Here is an 18,674-nt window from a genome sequence, read left to right as displayed (position 1 = left end):
TGAATAAATAAATTAATTAAACCAAGAAAATAACACACAACATAAACAAAACAAAAAAATTCTTAATAAAATAAAACAAAAAAGAATGCAGATAAAAATGAAAAACAACAACATCTGAGACCTCGACCCTTGGCTTGTGTTCTTTTTCTCAACCCCCCCACGAAAAAAAAAAAGTTTAAAAAAAATGATAACCAGCTACGCCACACAAAGAAAGTCACCCACGAAGCATACGCAAGGCCACCAGTCAGTCAGTCAGTCGGTCAGTCGGTCAGTCAGTCAGTCAGTCACCACCACTCACCACAGTCAGTCCGCCACTCCGTCAGCCAGTCAGTCAATTAGATAATCAGCAGTCAGTCAGCCAGTCACCACCACTCACCACCTGCCTTAGTACACCTGTAATTCACCTGAGCTCAAGTACAAGTTCAAGTCCCCCGCCTGACACCCTCATCTGTTATGGATCAGCCGCTGAGACATTGTAAATAAGGATCTTGGAGTACATATTGGTGGTGGTGGTGGTGGTGGTGTGATACAGTGGTGGTTTGAGTATTTGTTTTGAGGTGGAGATTGTGGTGGTGGTGGTGGCGGTGGTGAAAATGCAGGTGGTGATGACAAGTAGAGATGTTTTTGTATAGTGGTGATGGTGGTGGTGAAGATGGTGGTGATGACAAATGGTGATGATAGGGTAAGTGATTAGTGGTGATGGTGGTAATGGAGAGGAAGATAAAGGAAATGATGACGAAAAAGTAAAGGTGGTGATGATGTTGAAGACGAAGGGTGTGATGACAATACTGGTGGTGAAGGAATATTAATGGTGACTGTAATTGGTAATGATACTAATGATAAAAGGCTTAATTAGTTTCTTTAGCAGTGAAGGAAGTCGTGTAAATGGTAATAGTAGTAGTAGTAGTAGTAGTAGTAGTAGTAGTAGTAGTAGTAGTAGTAGTAGCAGTAGTGAGCAAAAGACGATAAAAATATAGTTATAATAAATTAGGAGCAGTAAGTACCGGGCTTTTTTTTTCATTATTGTTTTTTTTTTTTTACACCTTTGCACTGTCTCCTCTGCTGTAAAAAAAAAAATAATGATGGTCCCAATTCTTCATAGTTTTCCTTTTTTTTATATCTACTTTTTTTACGTCTACAAATACCGGTTTGCATTAAGGTCATTGGTGATGGTGGAATTAGTGGTGGTGATGTTGTGTGGCTGTGGTGGAGGCAGTAATGATGGAGGCGGCGGCGGCGGTGAGGTGGTGCGTGTCAACATGTTTGGGACAGGTAATGGTAGACAATTGTATAGGTAATTTTGGCGGTAATTGCGGGAGTGAATGTCGCGGGGGAAAGTGTGCCGGAGTGCATGATGTAATCCGTGGGTTTTTCAATAATGCAAGATTCGGGTGTTGAAAAATCGATGTCCTGTACACACACACACACACACACACACACACACAGAGAGAGAGAGAGAGAGAGAGAGAGAGAGAGAGAGAGAGAGAGAGAGAGAGAGAGAGAGAGAGAGAGAGAGAGAGAGAGAGAGAGAGAGAGAGAGAGAGAGAGAGAGAGAGAGAGAGAGAGAGAGAGAGAATCATATAACCATAACATAAATATACGTTCACAATATATAAATAAGAAAAAGAAAAAGGAAAACAGACAAAGACAGACAGACAGATAGACAGACAGACAAACAAACATACAGACACACATACAGACAGACAAAGAGACAAAGTACAGCAAACAATACATAACTTACACAATTTACCATCTTACAAGTTACAAAACCTATCCCTCAGCTCACCTCCCTCTTCCACTACCCCCTCCCCTCCCCCCCACCGGACAAGACCCCTTTCAAAGATCACAGTAATTTTCTCATTACTACATAAAGAGAAAAGTTTGCCTAAATGGGTTGCATTAAGTGGCCTGTCCCTTGCTACAATACGAGTGGCTGTGAGGAGGAGGGACAGAGGGCAGGGGAAAAGGAAGAGGCAGGAGGGGAAGGGGAGAAGACAGAGGAAGGAAGAGGAAGGCGCAGGTGTAGAATGAGGAGGTGGGGGGGAAGGAGGAGGAGAAGGGGGAGGGGGAGGTGGAGGTAGAAAGCGGCAAAGAGGAGAATGTAGAATATGAAGATGAACAAATTATCATGAACAAGAAGAGGACCAAGAAGAACAAGAACAAGTAGATATAATAATAATAATAATAATAATAATAATAATAATAATAATAATAATAATAATAATAATAATAATAATAATAATAATAAGAAGAAGAAGAAGAAGAAGAAGAAGAAGAAGAAGAAAACAACAACAACAACAACAACAACAACAACAACAACAACAACAACAATGACAACAACAACGAAAACAAGAATGAGGAAAACAAGAACAATAAAAAACTAGAAAATAACAAGAAGAGCAAGAACACAAAGAATAAGGGACGAACAAAAACGAGAACAAGAACATGAGAAGGAGAAGAAAGAGGAAGTAAACAAAGAGAGGAGGAAGAAGTAAAGGAGGATTGCCTTGTAAACTCTCCCTCCTTACCGAGCTGCTGTCTTATGCATGTAGCTAACCCAATCAAGCCTTTTGTTTTACCTCAGACTCGTGGACGCTCGGCTCCGCGGTAGAGTACTCGGCTCCTGCCTTGAAGGTCACGAGCTCTTGCCGGCCTCACGCACGCTGTCCAGCTTCTTAGCGAAAGGGGTAGCGGAGGAGGCGGCTCTCTCATCAACTTAATCAGTCTACACGCGTGGGCTAGTTTTGAGGTTGTTTGAATCACAGGTTTATTTTAAATTGTATTCTCTTCTTTCCTTGGATAGCATATTATTTTATTTTTTATTTTCCCTGTTTTCTCCTTTGGTGTATTCTCCCATTCATCATATTCATCTCTTCTCATTCTAGTTAGCTTTAGTTATAACTTATAACCTTCTCTCTCTCATAAGCTGCCTCTTACCCTCGTCGTAGTGCGCGAGAGGAACACAGACACACAGAAGCAACAGGCGGCTCAAAGCCTCGAAACGGTGTTGAAAGGTGAGGTGGTTGTGGCAAGATTCTCCAAAGCATGCACGGGTCGCGCCCAAGGACTGGGGCCCTATAAGTGGACTCTCTGGGTCACTTCTTCCTAAATAAATAATTAAATACCAAATGGGGAAAGGTACTCAGTTTAGATTGCCGTCTAAGGCATTGCAAATGGATTCTTAAAGGAAATGCCTAAAATATAACTGGGCCATACAGTAAAAGTTTGAAGAACGCTGGGACTGAGACTGGGACTTTAGATAAAGGCGAGAAGTCCCCTCACCGCGACTCTAGCAATAGGCAGCATCAGGCCTACCAAAACAAGCTTATTCTTTGACGGAGAGTTGTATCGAAGATTATCCAATCCTGCTTCGTACTCTGTGATTTTGCACTAGTGAGGAGGGTGAAGCGAGTATATCAGTATTTCGGGGAGAACTTACCAAAAGCAATCATGGATGTCTTTTTTTGAGCGGTTAAATCACTTGTTATTCGGAAATATAACCTGAGAGGAATTAATAATGTTTGCACTCATCCCGGAAGCGAGAAGTTTGTTGCAGTGACCGAGAACTTGATTTACGACAAGTCTCCGCCGGTGACAGCGTTTCATCGTGTTTTATTGACTGTCAAACTCTTGTAGACGGAAAAATTAGATATCGAATATTTCTTATATAATGTTGACACTCTTATACAAAACTTGAGGACTTGTACTCTGTATTTCCTCGATCTTCTCCCGAAATTGACCTCTCTTTCGGCCACCTCTTTGGATTCTTTTTAGGAGCAGCGAGTACCGGGCTTTTTTTTATTATTGTTTCCTTTTTTTGTGTCCTTGAGCTGTCTCGTTATTGGAGCCCAGAAGACAGTTTTGGGGCAGAAAGTCATGTCTGACATCCCCATACATCTACCCCACCTCCAGGATGAGGCCTTACTGGCGCGCTGCAGACCGATAGTAAACAACCTCTGGCATCTTAAGCCCCGTTCACACTGTGCCGACAATGGGCCACGACAACCCAGCGACTCGGGGTATACGAGGTCTTGGGTGTGAAATCTTGATGTGGAAGGGTCGCATAAGGTCGGAAAGACAATGTGCGACCCTTTCATGTCAACATTTCACACCCAAGACCTCGTGTTCCCGGAGTCGCTGGGTTGTCGTGGTCCAGAGTCGGCACAACGTGAACGGGGCTTTATTCTTTAAATTTACCCTCGATAGACTCCTTTACACCAATATTTGCACACCTTCGAGTATTTGAAATGTCTGGACACGCTGATGTCAAGATTGTTTCTCAGTGCACTACATGAAGCGCATTCCCTGGTACACAGAACATAATCTTATTTATATTTGAACGGAATGGCTTTACGCTTATCGAGAGTAATGGACTAATGGTCACTTGCCACTTGTTGGGTGACTAGATGACTGGAGGAGGAGGAAGAGGAGGAAGAGGAGGAGGAGGAGGAGGAGGAGGAGGAGAAAGAAAAGAAACCATTGAGAATAGAAAAAATCAAAATAGATAGAAATAAATCAAAGAAGTAAAGAGAAAGTAAAGAGAAAAAAGAAAAGAAAAGGAGAGAAGAAGAACAAGAACGACGAAAAATCAAGGAAATAAAGAAAAAAAACAAATGAAGTGCAATATACAGATAGATAGAAATATAAATGGAAAAAAATATAAAAAGGGATGCAAGACAGAAAAAAAACAAGCATGCACGAAACACACACACACACACAAAAAAAAAAAAAACGTCTCCCATCGATACATAAAAAAAAGGGAAATAAATGGATCCACTTCGACTGAAATAAATAACATGACACACACGGAATCATATGCCTAAAAAAGTAGATGAAAAAAAAAGTTCACGGTTCCGTCTGATCTGTGTAATTTTTCTTTTTCCGCTAAATACAACTCAACGACTAAGAGTATTTGGAAATGCCATTCTAAAAACTAAATGGACATGTGTGTTTAGACGTGATGATCGCTCCAATGTTCATAACAAAAAGGAAGAATTAATTTGTTTTGTTTTTGGTTTAACAGAATGTGGAAATATACAAGGCAGGGGGGAGGGGGTGGAGAGAGAGAGAGAGAGAGAGAGAGAGAGAGAGAGAGAGAGAGAGAGAGAGAGAGAGAGAGAGAGAGAGAGAGAGAGAGAGAGATATATAGAGAGAGAGAGAGAGAGAGAGAGAGAGAGAGAGAGAGAGAGAGAGAGAGAGAGAGAGAGAGAGAGAGAGAGAGAGAGAGAGAGAGAGAGAGAGAGAGAGAGAGAGAGAGAGAGAGAGAGAGAGAGAGAGAGAGAGAGAGAGAGAGAGAGAGAGAGAGAGAGAGAGAGAGAGAGAGAGAGAGAGAGAGAGAGAGAGAGAGAGAGAGAGAGAGAGAGAGAGAGAGAGAGAGAGAGAGAGAGAGAGAGAGAGAGAGAGAGAGAGAGAGAGAGAGAGAGAGAGAGAGAGAGAGAGAGAGAGAGAGAGAGAGAGAGAGAGAGAGAGAGAGAGAGAGAGAGAGAGAGAGAGAGAGAGAGAGAGAGAGGGGGGGGGGCAGGTGAGTGAGTGTGTCGCCACGGGAGAATGTCAGAGCAAGCCACAAATCACGTCCTCAGGGAAGCAGTGTCTACGGAACAGAAGTCAACGCATTTCGTGGGGAATGACCGCAGTTGAGAAGTTCGAATGTCAGGCCTCCCCCTCCCCCTCCCCACCCCTCCCCTCCCAGGCCGGGCTCTCAAAAGTTCAGACGCCACAGTCCCAAAGGTCGAACGCCACTTATTCAACAGCTCACCTCGCCCCCGGGAATTGAAAGAACAGGTAACGCGTTGTTTGTGTGTTTAGTGAGATTTATTTGCCCGCCTCCTCCTCCTCTGCCCTTGTGTGTCTCGTGCTCCTTCGCTTCCTCTTTCTATTACTGCTACTCCTAGTGCTAATACTGCTGCTACTATTGCTACTACGACTATTACTACTACTACTTATATGTTACTCTTCTGTAGCCTTATCTATTTCCTCTTCCTCTTCCCGTTCCTCTATATCCCCTTTTTTTTCTTCTCTTACTCCTCTTCCTCGTATACAATAGATTCTCCTTTTCTTTTATCTCCCCTTCCTCCTCTCCCTTCTACTTGTATATGTGATTTTTTTTTTTTTACAACAAAGGAGGCAGCTCAAGGGCAACAAAAAAAGAAAACAATAATAAAAAAGCCCGCTACTGCTGCTCCTAAAGTAAAGCAAAAGAGGTGGCCGAAAGGAAGATCAAATACAGGAGGAGAAAAAACGAAGGAAAATTATATTGTTTGTGTGTTTGTGTTTGTCTTTTTCTTCTCTTACTCCTCTTCCTCGTATACAATAGATTCTCCTTTTCTTTTATCTCCCCTTCCTCCTCTCCCTTCTACTTGTATATGTGATAATAATACATGAGAAAAACGAAGGAAAATTCTATTGTTTGTGTTTTATGGTCATGTCTTTTTCTTCTCTTACTCCTTTTCCTTGTATACAATATATCCTCTTTTTCTTTTATCTCCCCTTCCTCCTCTCCCTTCTACTTCTATACGTGATAATAATACATGAAAAAAACGAAGTAAAATTCTATTGTTTATGTTTTATGGTCATGTCTCAAGAGGTTTTGTTCATTATATCTTACTTTCATATACTCCTAATATTTTTACCTTTTTTTTTCCCTCCCTCCGTCCCTCTTCCTTTCTCAAAAGTCGCCGCTTACATTTTTATTTATTTATTTATTTATTTATTTTACGTTAACGCCTATAGCGCCAGTAGGTTTGCTTGAGGGGCCTGGATGGTAGTCGGCCCCAGCCCGTATTGGCGCAGGCAGGTGTTTATAGTGGCGCCATCTTCTCTTGCACATCTTGCACATATTTTTGCCCTATCTTTATAATGGAGAGGCATTTTCCGTTTATCCCTTTAGTCTCTCTTCTCTTTCTTCACATTTGATCTACCGTTTCATATTCGACTACTATCATTTTTTTTTTAATTAATGGTAATAATCTCTCTCTCTCTCTCTCTCTCTCTCTCTCTCTCGCGTGATTGACAGGTTGAGAAAGAGGTACAAACGAGGAAGGGAGAATAAAACACCAATATGTGAATAAATAAAGACACGCACACGAGATAAATGTACACACACACACACACACACACACACACACACAGATACCAAAAAAATATACAAAAAAGTAGTAGTAGTAATAGTAGTAGTAGTAGTAGTAGTAGTAGTTACAGCTTCATTACCACCACCACCACCAACAACAACAACAACAGGAACAGCGACAAAAACAGTTAGCGATTATACCACCACCACCTCCACCACCACCACCATCAGCAGCACTCACGTATACACAAATCAGCAGCTGGAGCCTGAAAGTCCTGGCACAGTGGACGCATATTTAACACTTCATTAGCAAACGATACGGCAGAGAAACTTTGAACTAATCACTGTCCCCTTGCCCTGTACTCTCGCTCTCAGCCTGTCTCCAAACGCGGGCAGGCAAGGCTACAATTCCTGCCCAACCCGCCTCTTAGCGCCTCATCGGGATGGCCACACGCTACTTCGCTTCCTCGTGTCTCCAGTGATCTTGGTTCCGTCTTGTCTGTGATGCGCAAGACTTGTTATTTTCACCGTGTACTGCCGCCGACGTGACCGACCGCTTTAGATGTTTTCAGCGAGGGTGTGTGATTAGGGAAGTGACATTATTGCGTGTGTGTTTGTGTGTGTTTGTGCTGAATTGTGTGTTTAATTGTGTGTTTTTAGTGTTATGTTTGGTGTCTTAATGTGCTTTCTTGAGAGTGGTTGCAGGCTTATTCCCACATTTTTTTGTTTTGTTTTGTTTATTTTCTCTTCGGTTAGCGTTTTTGCGTTTTGAGTATTTCTTTAACTTTCTTCCTCTTCGATTTTATTCTCTTATTTTCTTTACGTAGTTTCTTTTTCTTCCTACATCTAAAAGTGTCAAGTAAATATTGTGTGTTTATGCGTTTTCTCATTGTCATCATCACCATCACCACAACCATCACTACCATCTTCACCACCAACATCATCATCACTACTATCAAAATTACATTCATTACTACCACTATCATCACCATCACCACCAACACCAACATCAAGTTCATCCTTTGCACCCATACACTATCAGCATCCCCATCAACACCGGCCTATCTCCATCATCACCATCACATCTACACCTAACACTAAACACCTCCACTATCAACCCCGTCAAAATAAAACACCATCACCACCACCTCCGCTCACAATCTATACACCATCTCACCAGCAGCCTTCTATACACACCGCTATCACCACCATCTCCGCTACCACCAAGGATAAGCCGAATAAACACCACCACCACCACCACCGCCGCCGCCGCCGCAACCATCACCACTAAGCCACTGTAAATACACCTCTTCCTGTTTGCATTTCCTCTTTTCTCTCGCTTATCCTTTAATTTCACTTAATTTTACTCAGTCCTCCTTTATCCTCCTCCCCCCTTTCTTCCTCTTCCCTTCATCCCTCTTTACCACTTTCTCCATTTACTTCCGTTTCTATATTAGGGTCTAAATTACTGCTTCCTTTGTGACTGCTACTGCTTATGATAATACTGCTACTACTACTGCTACTACTACTACTACTACCACTACGACTACTACTACTACTACTACTGCTACTACTACTACTACGGCTGCTTCTGCTACTGTGCACATTTCCATGATTAATAAACTGACACTGAAGAAGCTTTCCGTAGGAGTTGTAGGCATTTCCTTGGGTAGTAGTTTTATGTCCCTGGTGGTAGTTTGACAAAGTATCTGTCAACGAAGAACGTGGAAAACACTCATGATAAGGCGCTTTGATTCCTTCCCGGTCATTCCCCTGAGTACTGCTATACTCTTTAATACACTTTCCTCGTAACCTCCTCGCCGTATTATAAACTATTTCAGAAACACGCAATTAGATTAGTACGATTACTTTTAGAATTATGAAGTATTATTTTTCCTCTCTACCTACGTTCTCTGTCTGTCTATAGATGAGAGGAGAGAGAGAGAGAGAGAGAGAGAGAGAGAGAGAGAGAGAGAGAGAGAGAGAGAGAGAGAGAGAGAGAGAGAGAGAGAGAGAGAGAGAGAGAGAGAGAGAGAGAGAGAGAGAGAGAGAGAGAGAGAGAGAGAGAGAGAGAGAGAGAGAGAGAGAGAGAGAGAGAGAGAGAGAGAGAGAGAGAGAGAGAGAGAGAGAGAGAGAGAGAGAGAGAGAGAGAGAGAGAGAGAGAGAGAACAAAGTAAATTCCTTGCAAATCGAGGCACTAAATAATGTCCTACAAGACAATACACTTGCTATTTCCTGACAATTGATCTTCTTCGGAGGAGGAGAGTGTTGGGTGATTCATCTCTGCTGAAATTGGCAACTAGACGCTGGTTGGCAAATAAATAAATAAAATAAAATAAAAAAACTGAAAATTTCTGCCGAAGTAAAGGATAATTTTTTCCAAAGCAATATTAAGAACAATGTAAACGTGCGTGTGCCGTAATTAGTGTTGCGTTACTGTTACTGTTACTTGTAGTGCCCTGCCGCTACATCTACAGGTAGGTACTGTTAGGGCTCCTGCTGCTGTTGCATCCACTACTACCCGTAATACTACTGTTATAACGAGAGGACTAATAATAATGATATATAATAATAATAATAATAATAATAATAATAATAATAATAATAATAATAATAATAGTAATAATGTCAGTAAGAACAGTATGGGATCTAATGAAATCAAGAACAAATGAAACAACGAGAACAACAAGAAAAACAACAAAAAATATCGTCCAAGGCGTCATTGTCATTGTTATTATAATGAGATCAAGTCACACATCCTTGTCGTTGACGCGGCGGGGTGAGTTGTGCATTATAGTAACTGGATATTCATGTTGGTGGCGATGATGATACATATTGTAATGATGGTAATAAGAATTGTTATGATTTCTTTTGTAATTATTATTATTATTATTATTATTATTATTATTATTATTATTATTATTATTATTATTATTATTATTATTATTATTATTATTATTATTATTATTATTATTATTATTATTATTATTATTATTATTATTATTATTATTATTATTATTATTATTATTATTATTATTATTATTATTATCACCATCATCATCATTATTACTATAATATTGATAGTAATAACAGTAATAACAATAGCATGATAATCAATATAAGTAATATAACTTGTATGTTCACTATTACCATTACTACTACTACTGCTACTAATACTTATACTAATAATGAAAATACTACTAAAACTACAACAACAATAACAACAACAACAACAACAACTACTACTACTACAACAACAACTACAATTACATCTAGTATTAATGATGATGATGATGATGATAATAATAATAATAATAATAATAATAATAATAATAATAATAATAATAATAATAATAATAATAATAATAATAATAATAATAATAATAATAATAATAATATAAATACAAACAGATGAAGAAGAAGAAGAAAATTAAGAAGAAGAAAAAGGAGTAGAAAAAAAGAAGAAAAAGAAGAAAAAAATGATGATGCTGGCGATGATGATGACGCTTGGCCATAATGATAAAAATGACACTTATGATGACAAAATGACGATCAAATTTAAGAGAGAAATATTCATTATTATAAAGCAATATGATGACGATGATGCCAAAGATGAACACGGGGAAGAAAAAAATAAACCAAAAAGTAAACAAATATAAATGTGACGGTGTGGTAACAAGAAATATTTACACATTAAAAAAAATAGGTAAATAATCAAAGTACAAAATATTACAGAAAAAAAAGAACCTAAAAAAAAATATGATCTAAATACACAAGAAAAAAATTAAAAAAGACAAAAATAAGAATAAAAGCCTTGAAACGTAGATAGACAGACAGATAGATGGATAGACAGACAGACGGAAAGAGTAAGAGAGAACACATTAACGGCACACGCGACGCACCGCCCGCAGAAGTCGCTGAAGGGGACAACACGACGGAGGGGAGACACGACACAGGGATGAAGATTAGACTCACCTCGGGCATGAAGGGCGTGGTGGGTGAGCAGGGCGAGGTGCCAGGGGGGGAGGACAGGGCAGTACAGGGTAGGCGGCAGCAGGGGGTCGGCGCTCCCGCTACCACCACCAGCGCCGCCTCCGAGGACACGAACGGGGGGCGGCGACCCTCCCCCGGTGCCCCCACACTTCCCCGAGGAGGAGGAGAGCAGCGCCATGAGGACGCCTTAGGGATGTGGTCACTCGTCCCCTTCGGAGTCGCCGTCAGGAGTCGCGGTGTCGTGTCCCTTTGGCGGCGTGTCGGAGTGTCGGCGGCGAAGTGAATCTGTGTCCTCTCTATCGGTCTCCCCAGGCGGGCGTTCCGGGAGTCTATGGGGCCAAGACAGCGGCGAGGTGATGGGGACACCTTCGTCGGGGCTGGGGGAAGGAGGGACAGGGGGGGCGAGGGGCTGGAAGGATGCTGCCTGGACCGGAGGAACATTGGGTTGACAGGTAGCCTTTCTCGCGATGTGTCTCCGATTTCTCTCCCTCCTGCTGGGCTCTCTTGTCATCCCAGCCATTGGTACTCCTCCAGGTACTCCTTCTGGTGTTCTTGAGTTCTCCTGAAGCAGATAACCAACACCTTAACACCTTCACGCCGTCCAAAAACACCTTCTGCTACCCCGAAGAAGGCGACGAAGACGAAAGAACCTGCCTGGCACCTCGTGGAGTCCTAACGCAAGGAGACCAATAGGGAGACAGAACAAGTCATCGCCCCGCCCATGACGACCAATGAACGAGCAGCGTAAACTCTCAGCCAATAGAAATTAGCGTAGCCTCCTCCGCCTTTCGTCTTGTTACGCGATTGGCGGACGGCTATCAAACTCTTCTCACCAATTTCATCGTTTCGTCATAGCAGTGAGAACGGAGTGAGAATGGTGGTGAGGGAGGGCGAGAGTGAATGAGGGAGAGAGAGGGATGAGATTGAGATGGGAGGCTGGGGGAGGGGGGGGGGGGGACACAGGAGGGGGATGGAGGTTGAAGGGACAGGATTAACAGCCATGGGGGTAAGGGTGACAAGGGGTGGAGGCTGAAGGGATAAAGGAAAAGGAGTAACATATGGGAGGGACTAGGAGGAGGGTGGCAGGGTGAGAAAGGATGGGGTGTTGGGAGGGTAGGAGTGGGATGGGTTTGTAATAACTATATGGGTTAAGGTGCAATAGGGCAAGGATCTGTAGAAGGATATGGAGAAGGGGTGAGGGTAGGGGATGGGGAGGGCTTGTTGGGGGAAGAGGTATGGGTGTGGGGTGGGGAGGATGTGTTGGGGAAAGAGGAATGGGTGTGGATTGGGGAGGTTTATTGGGGTATAAGAATGGGGATGAGTTGAGGAAGGATGCGTAGGAAACATGGAAACATGGAAACATGGAAACATGGAAACGCAGGCAACAGAAAGCCTATTGGCTCATTACGAGGTTGCCTGCTTTGGATTTAATCTGCTCGACAGCCTGGGGCCTGGGGAGCAGATGAAAGCAACTCGAAATTTAGGAGCAGTTGAAAGCGCCTCGATATTGAGGAGCAGGTGAAAGCAACTCAATATTCAGTTTACTCCAGAAGCATCGAAGTGACGGTCGATTCTATATTTGAAGGAGTTGATAGTATTCGCATTTACTACTTCTGAAGGAAGATTGTTCCAGTGACGGATGACTCGGTTTGAAAAGAAACTCCTTCCGATGTCTGTGTTACATCGACTAGACTGAATGGGTAAACCGTTATTTCTAGTTCTTAGGTTGGTTTGCAATTCAAAGAAATTGGAGTAATCGACGTTATTGAATTTTTTTAGATACTTGAAGACTTGAATCATATCTCCTCGTAGGCGTCTTTTCTCCAATGTAAAGAGATTGAGTCGCTTGAGTCGTTCCTCGTACGGTTGAGCCCTTAAGGTTGGTATCATTTTCGTGGCGCGTCGTTGAATCCTTTTCCAGTAAATCAATGTCCTTTCTGTAATTAGGAGACCAGAACTGTACTGCATACTCGAGGTGCGGTCTTACCATGGAATTATACAAGGATAGCATCACGTCTGGCGTTTTACACTCGAAGTTCCTCGCTATGAACCCGAGCATAGTGTTGGCTTTGTTGTATGCTTTTTACAGTGATTCGCGTGTTTCAGGTCACTGCTGATAGTGACTCCAAGATCCTTTTCCTCCTGCATCGCTTGCAGAGGTCTCCCATTCATGATGTATGTGTTTACTATTTCTGGACCCAATGTGCATGACTTTGCATTTGTCAACATTAAAGGACATTTGCCATTTTTCCGACCATTCGATAATGTGATTGAGGTCTTTCTGAATGATTTCGCAGTCGGTCTTTGTGAGGGCCTTTCCCCCCACCTTAGTGTCATCAGCAAATTTCGATATTGTGGATTTCAGTCCTGATTCGAGGTCGTTGATATATATGATGAAGAGAATGGGTCCCAGCACTGACCCTTGAGGCACTCCACTAGTGACTGGAAGCCAATCGGAAGGCTGTCCGTTGAGTAGTACTCGTTGTTTTCTGTCGGTGAGCCAATCTCTTATCCACGCGATCAGATTGGCTCCAATGCCCGCCGAGTGCAGTTTCTTAAGGAGTCGCTCGTGCGGTACCTTGTCGAAGGCTTTCTGAGTCCAGGTATATAACATCACTGGGGATGTGGGCATCCCAGTTCTTATATATACCTTGGAAGAAGTCTAATAAATTCGTTAGGCAGGAGCGCTTGTTTCTGAAGCCATGCTGGGTGTCGGAGATTACATTATTGTCTTCTAGAAACTTAACAAGTTTGTCTCTAATAATCTTTTCGAGTATTTTTCCTGCCACTGATGTCAAACTTATGGGCCTGTAGTTTAATGCAACGCTTTTGTCTCCTTTTTGAAAATTGGTGTTACGTTCGCCATCTTCCAGTCTTCCGGGACCTTATTCAATTGAACAGACTGGTTGAATAAGAAAGTGAGTGGCTGAAGTATTTGTTGTTTAAGCGCTTTTAATAAACGCGGGGAAAAACCTTCAGGTCATGTAGACTATTTAGTTTCGAGTTTATACAAATACACTTTAACTTATTTGTCGCATATTGATTCAATTTTCAGGGCGTGATTCCCTCGGCGGGTCAGGGTTCTCGGGCATGGTTTCGATGTTCTCGACTGTGAATACGGATGCGAAGTTACTGTTGAGGATTCTGGCCATCTGTTTACTGTCCTGAGTTGCAGCTCCAGTCTCGTCTGTCAGGGGACCAATATTTTGATTTTACTTTCTTTTTCGATCTGATGTATGTGAAGAATTTTTTTGAGTTTGTCTTGATGTCACGCGCTATTTGTTTTTCGTAGTTGCGTTTACTACTCCGAATAAGGGTGCGACAAGCTCTGAGGCTGTTGTGGTACTGAGTACGGGCTTCGGCCGTGTCATTCTCTTTCATTAGGTTATAATTCCTTTTTTTTAAGTTTACCGCCCTTTTTATTTCTCTGGTCATCCACGGTGGATCTACGGCACCATTTACTCGCCTGGGTTTCGTCGGCACTGTAGCCTTTTCTACTCCCAAAAGCTTATCTTTGAAGTTGTTCCACACGTTGTCGATTGTATTGTCGGTTAGGTGAAGTTGGTCCCAGGTCGCGGAGGGAAGCAGCTCACGGGCTAGGTTGAAATTTGCTTTTTTGTAGTCTGGTATCACTGACGGATTGTCTACGAGTTTGTGACTTATGTTGACATTGAAACGGATTAAGTGGTGATCGCAACCGTTAATTTTTTCACCAACTTCACAGTCGCGAATGAGGTCGGGGTCGCTTACTAATACCAGATCCAGCAGATTGTTTTCTCTTGTTGGTTGAGTTACAACTTGAGTGAGGAACGAATCCTCCACCATTTCTATAAGCCTGTTACCCTCTTGATCTCCAGTCAATTGTCCCCAGTCAATGTTAGGGCAATTAAAGTCCCCAATTATTATTGCTTGTTTACTTTGTGTTAAAGAGTGAAGCTCTTCGTACAGGGCAGTGTCATCGGCTGCTTGTTGTTTTGGAGGCCTGTATACGGTCGCAAGTGTTAGTTTCTTATTCGCAGTTATTTCCACATAGACGGAGTCGTAATTCTCTGCATCCTGTTTGTCTATTTTTATGGCAGGGAGCGTACTTTTTACGTAGCAAATTACTCCTCCTCCTTTCTTGTGCATTCGATTTTTTGGAAGCTGTACCCGGGAAATGACAGTTCAGATACTAGATGTGCAGAGTTGGCCCAAGTCTCTGTGATGGCTACCACATCTGGTTTCTCAGTTGCAATATACGCCCTAATTTCGTCCTTTTTGGGTAATAGACTGCGTGCATTTGTGTACAAAATGGAAATGTGACTACTGGTTTGGCCGCGTTGAGTTGAATGAGTTCGCTTGTCGGAGGCGTCGTTGGTTACACAGTTTCTTGCAAGCCGCATCGACGCTACGGTTCGGTTGATCAAGGGTTGCCTTTGCCTTGCCCTCGCCTCCAGTTTTTTGAATAGCTTTTCGAGAAGCTTTCAACTGCATCGTTCAGGAGCCTTCCTAGCCGCGCCGAACCAACCTCGTTCAAGTGGAGTCCGTCCTCCCAAAACAAATCTGGGCGCTGGTTGAAGTGATGCCATGCGTTCGTGAACCCTACGCCTTCATCGTTGCATAACTGCTTTAGACTAGTGTTGACGCCGTACGCTTTACTGTTGTTGTATCCGGCGAACGTATTGACTCTCGGTAGAATTCCAGAGACGATGATGTGAGGGGACTTGGTCTTGTATTTCCGAATGACTTGACGGTATTTTGCTAACAGGTCCTGAATTTGAGTTGACTGAAGGTCGTTGGTTCCCGCATGGATCAGATACACTGTGTCGTCCTTCGCATTTACTGAAACTGCATCGACAGCTGATTCAATATCGTCCAGTTTGGCTCCGGGGATACAGAAACGCTGCCGTGTCAACGTATTCCGACCACAAAACTCCGTAAGTTGGCCTCTCACCACACTGTCTCCAACTAAATTGACTCTAGTAGTTAGTTTGCCCATACCAGGAAACAGCGTCTGGTTCGTACAAGTGACAGCTGGTAGAATGGTCTTGTGATTTCTTCTGGAAGGGCGCGAGGTACAAGGGGGAGCGCGGGCTAAGTGGGGTTTGGAAGTGGTGGTGGTGTTAGTAGTGGGTGGGAAAGGGTGGAGGGTGAGGTGTGGATGGAGGGAGATGTGGTATCAGAAGTGGAGGAGGAGGCGGAGGTTGAGTTCGTGTTGGAGGTGGAAGTGGAGGATGGAGTGGTGATGAGGATAGGGGAGGAGTCAAGGGTGTTGGAGGGAGAGGAAGGGAGAGCGGGAGAAAGGGGAGTGGTACTGTGGATGGAGGTGGATGGGGTAGGAGAGGAGGGGGATGGAGTAGAAGGAATGGTAAGGGTGGCGGCGGGATCAGGCGTTGCAGAGGAGTGGGGTGGTTGAGGCGAGGCAGAGGAGATCGTGTTGGAGGTGGAAGTTGATGATGGAGTGGTGATGAGGATAGGGGATGATTCAAGGGTTGTGGAGGGAGAAGAGTGAGTGTGAGTTGATGCGGTAGCACGGGAGGTGGATGGGGCGGAAGGAATAGTAAGGATGGAGGCGGGTTCAGGCGAGGCAGAGGAGGAGGAGGAGGTATGTAGTTGGGTCAGAACGTCAGAATATGAGTTTGAGGAGGAGGAAGCTGGAGTAGGAAGGGCGGGGAAGGAAGAAGAAGAAGAATGAGGGGTAGGGAGTTGAGGAAGGCCATCATGGTGTCCCAGATCAACGCATTGGAGCGTTGTAGTTCCTCGTTGGTTTTTGTAGTGCCTGAATACGTAAGTCTAAGACACAGTACCTACACATCGAGTCGCTGGTTTGGTAATGAATCGCAGCATATTTCTTTGAACAATTACAGCAATTGAGATAGTTGGACGGCATGATTACTTCTTTTTTTTTTTAATTTTTTATTTACTGTTGCAAGACGATATAATTGTGTGCTTTACAGTTTAAGATGAATTTTGTATCCGCGTGGACTAAGGTCAACACCTGGAAGGAGGCGGCTTTAAATCGGTCGAGTCACGCGGGAGAGTTTGAGGTGTGGCGTCTATGAGGGCCCACACGTGTTTTCCTCGGTTAAAATTCTCTGGGGGATTAAACTTTTCCTCCTTTTCAAAACAGGTGTGCTGGTATACGGGTCAAGCTTTGTACTTCTACGTTAGTGACAGATTTTCTACGTTAGTTAGACACAAGAAGCTCACTGTCTTTCACTGGGTGCTGTGTTAGGTCGTGTAGTTGTAATCCTACTGAGGAAAGACAGGAAACACAAAAAAAGTCGATATATAACTTAACCGCTCAGCTCAGCAGGGAAGTCCTCTCACTGTAAGGTAATCCTCGCAACACTTCAAACACTAGTTAGACGCGTCACAGCACTGAGTTAGACGTTAATTAATTAAGTTGAGTGGTGCTAAATCAGAAAAGTAAACAAGCACAGTTAGTCGTTCGATTTCTGAGAAGGCGTACGGGCCTATTTAAGTAACGGTTAATTAAAAACGTGGATGAACGGATTTCAAAAGTTGTGACGTTAAAATGTAACACACGGAGTCGATTCACACACAAAATAACAAGTGTCGTTTCACCAGACGAGGTGAAAAGCAAGGTTAAGGTTTGATGCCGCAGCAGCAGCAAGGTCAACGTCTGTCCCTTTGAGGAGGTCAGGCGAGATGAGTGTGAGAAGGGGAGGGAGAAAGGGAAGGGCTCAGGACGGTAAGGGGAAGGAAGAGGAGGGGGGTAAGGGTAGATACAAAGGCAGGGTGGAGTCTGATGGGAGGGAAGAGGGCGGTCACACACACACACACACACACACACACACACACACACACACACACACACACACACAAATACACACACACACACACTCATCACTATTGCACGCGTCGTTAAGCCAAGTGTCATCCGCACAAACAGTTTTCGTAGCCACTTCCTGCATTAGCCAACACCTGATCGATTATTCACCTGTTAAAAGGATCCTCAGGGTGGCAAGTTCCTCTCTTTTTCACGTGCACGAGTCATGAATATTCGCTTCCCTTTGCCTCGCTTTGTTGAAAAATAAAAGAGAGAGCTGAAAACGTCCTGCCTCTTGCATTATGGAGTTGGACGGAGTTGTGTGAGTTTTGCGTTAATGTTTAAATCTTTGTGAAGGGATGGGACATGTTGAGGAGTTGTCGCAAGAAGAGTGAATATCATTGCTTGTAAGGGATGACTGGATTCTCTATAGAAGAGATTAAATTCAGATTAGTAAGAAGGTTTTAGAAATTTTGATTGTTTTGTGTGTGTGGTGAATTCCTTGTCTTTTCTTTTTTTTACTTTTCAGTCTGTTGTGGTACAGGAGAAACTAAAACATAAGAAATAGAATAGACTGATCGTGACCTCTTCTCCATTCTGGTATTTAGTTCCTTGATAAAATCTGGTAACATTTAGGATAAACGGCAAATCATTTAAGGTAACATTTCCCACTACCTTTACCTCTCTCTGTAATGCCTGTAATATTTCTTCGTTCCTATCATTACTCTTCTCATCTGGTCGTCTTTCTTGCTCTGGGACGCTCCCCGTATTAGTGTCTACCCATAACTCATTTTTATATTTATTTTTCATGTGCAAACTTATATACATTTTCTTTGCACTTTT

The 18,674-nt window shown here is 43.0% G+C and overlaps 1 protein-coding gene across 1 annotated transcript in view; it reads right to left on the bottom strand.

Moving 5' to 3' along the window:
• LOC126987920 (homeobox protein MSX-1-like) overlaps positions 1-11,969 on the bottom strand; it is a 54,886-nt gene extending 42,917 nt beyond the window's left edge. The window contains exon 1 of the mRNA XM_050845517.1: positions 11,042-11,969. Coding sequence (XP_050701474.1) covers positions 11,042-11,237 — 196 coding nt within the window. The 5' untranslated portion in view covers positions 11,238-11,969. The remainder of the gene's footprint in view (positions 1-11,041) is intronic.
• Between the last annotated feature and the right edge of the window lie 6,705 nt (positions 11,970-18,674).

The sequence above is a fragment of the Eriocheir sinensis genome, chromosome 67, assembly GCF_024679095.1.
Source record: "Eriocheir sinensis breed Jianghai 21 chromosome 67, ASM2467909v1, whole genome shotgun sequence".
NCBI lineage: Eukaryota > Metazoa > Arthropoda > Malacostraca > Decapoda > Varunidae > Eriocheir > Eriocheir sinensis.
This window is presented reverse-complemented; position numbering and strand designations above follow the sequence as displayed.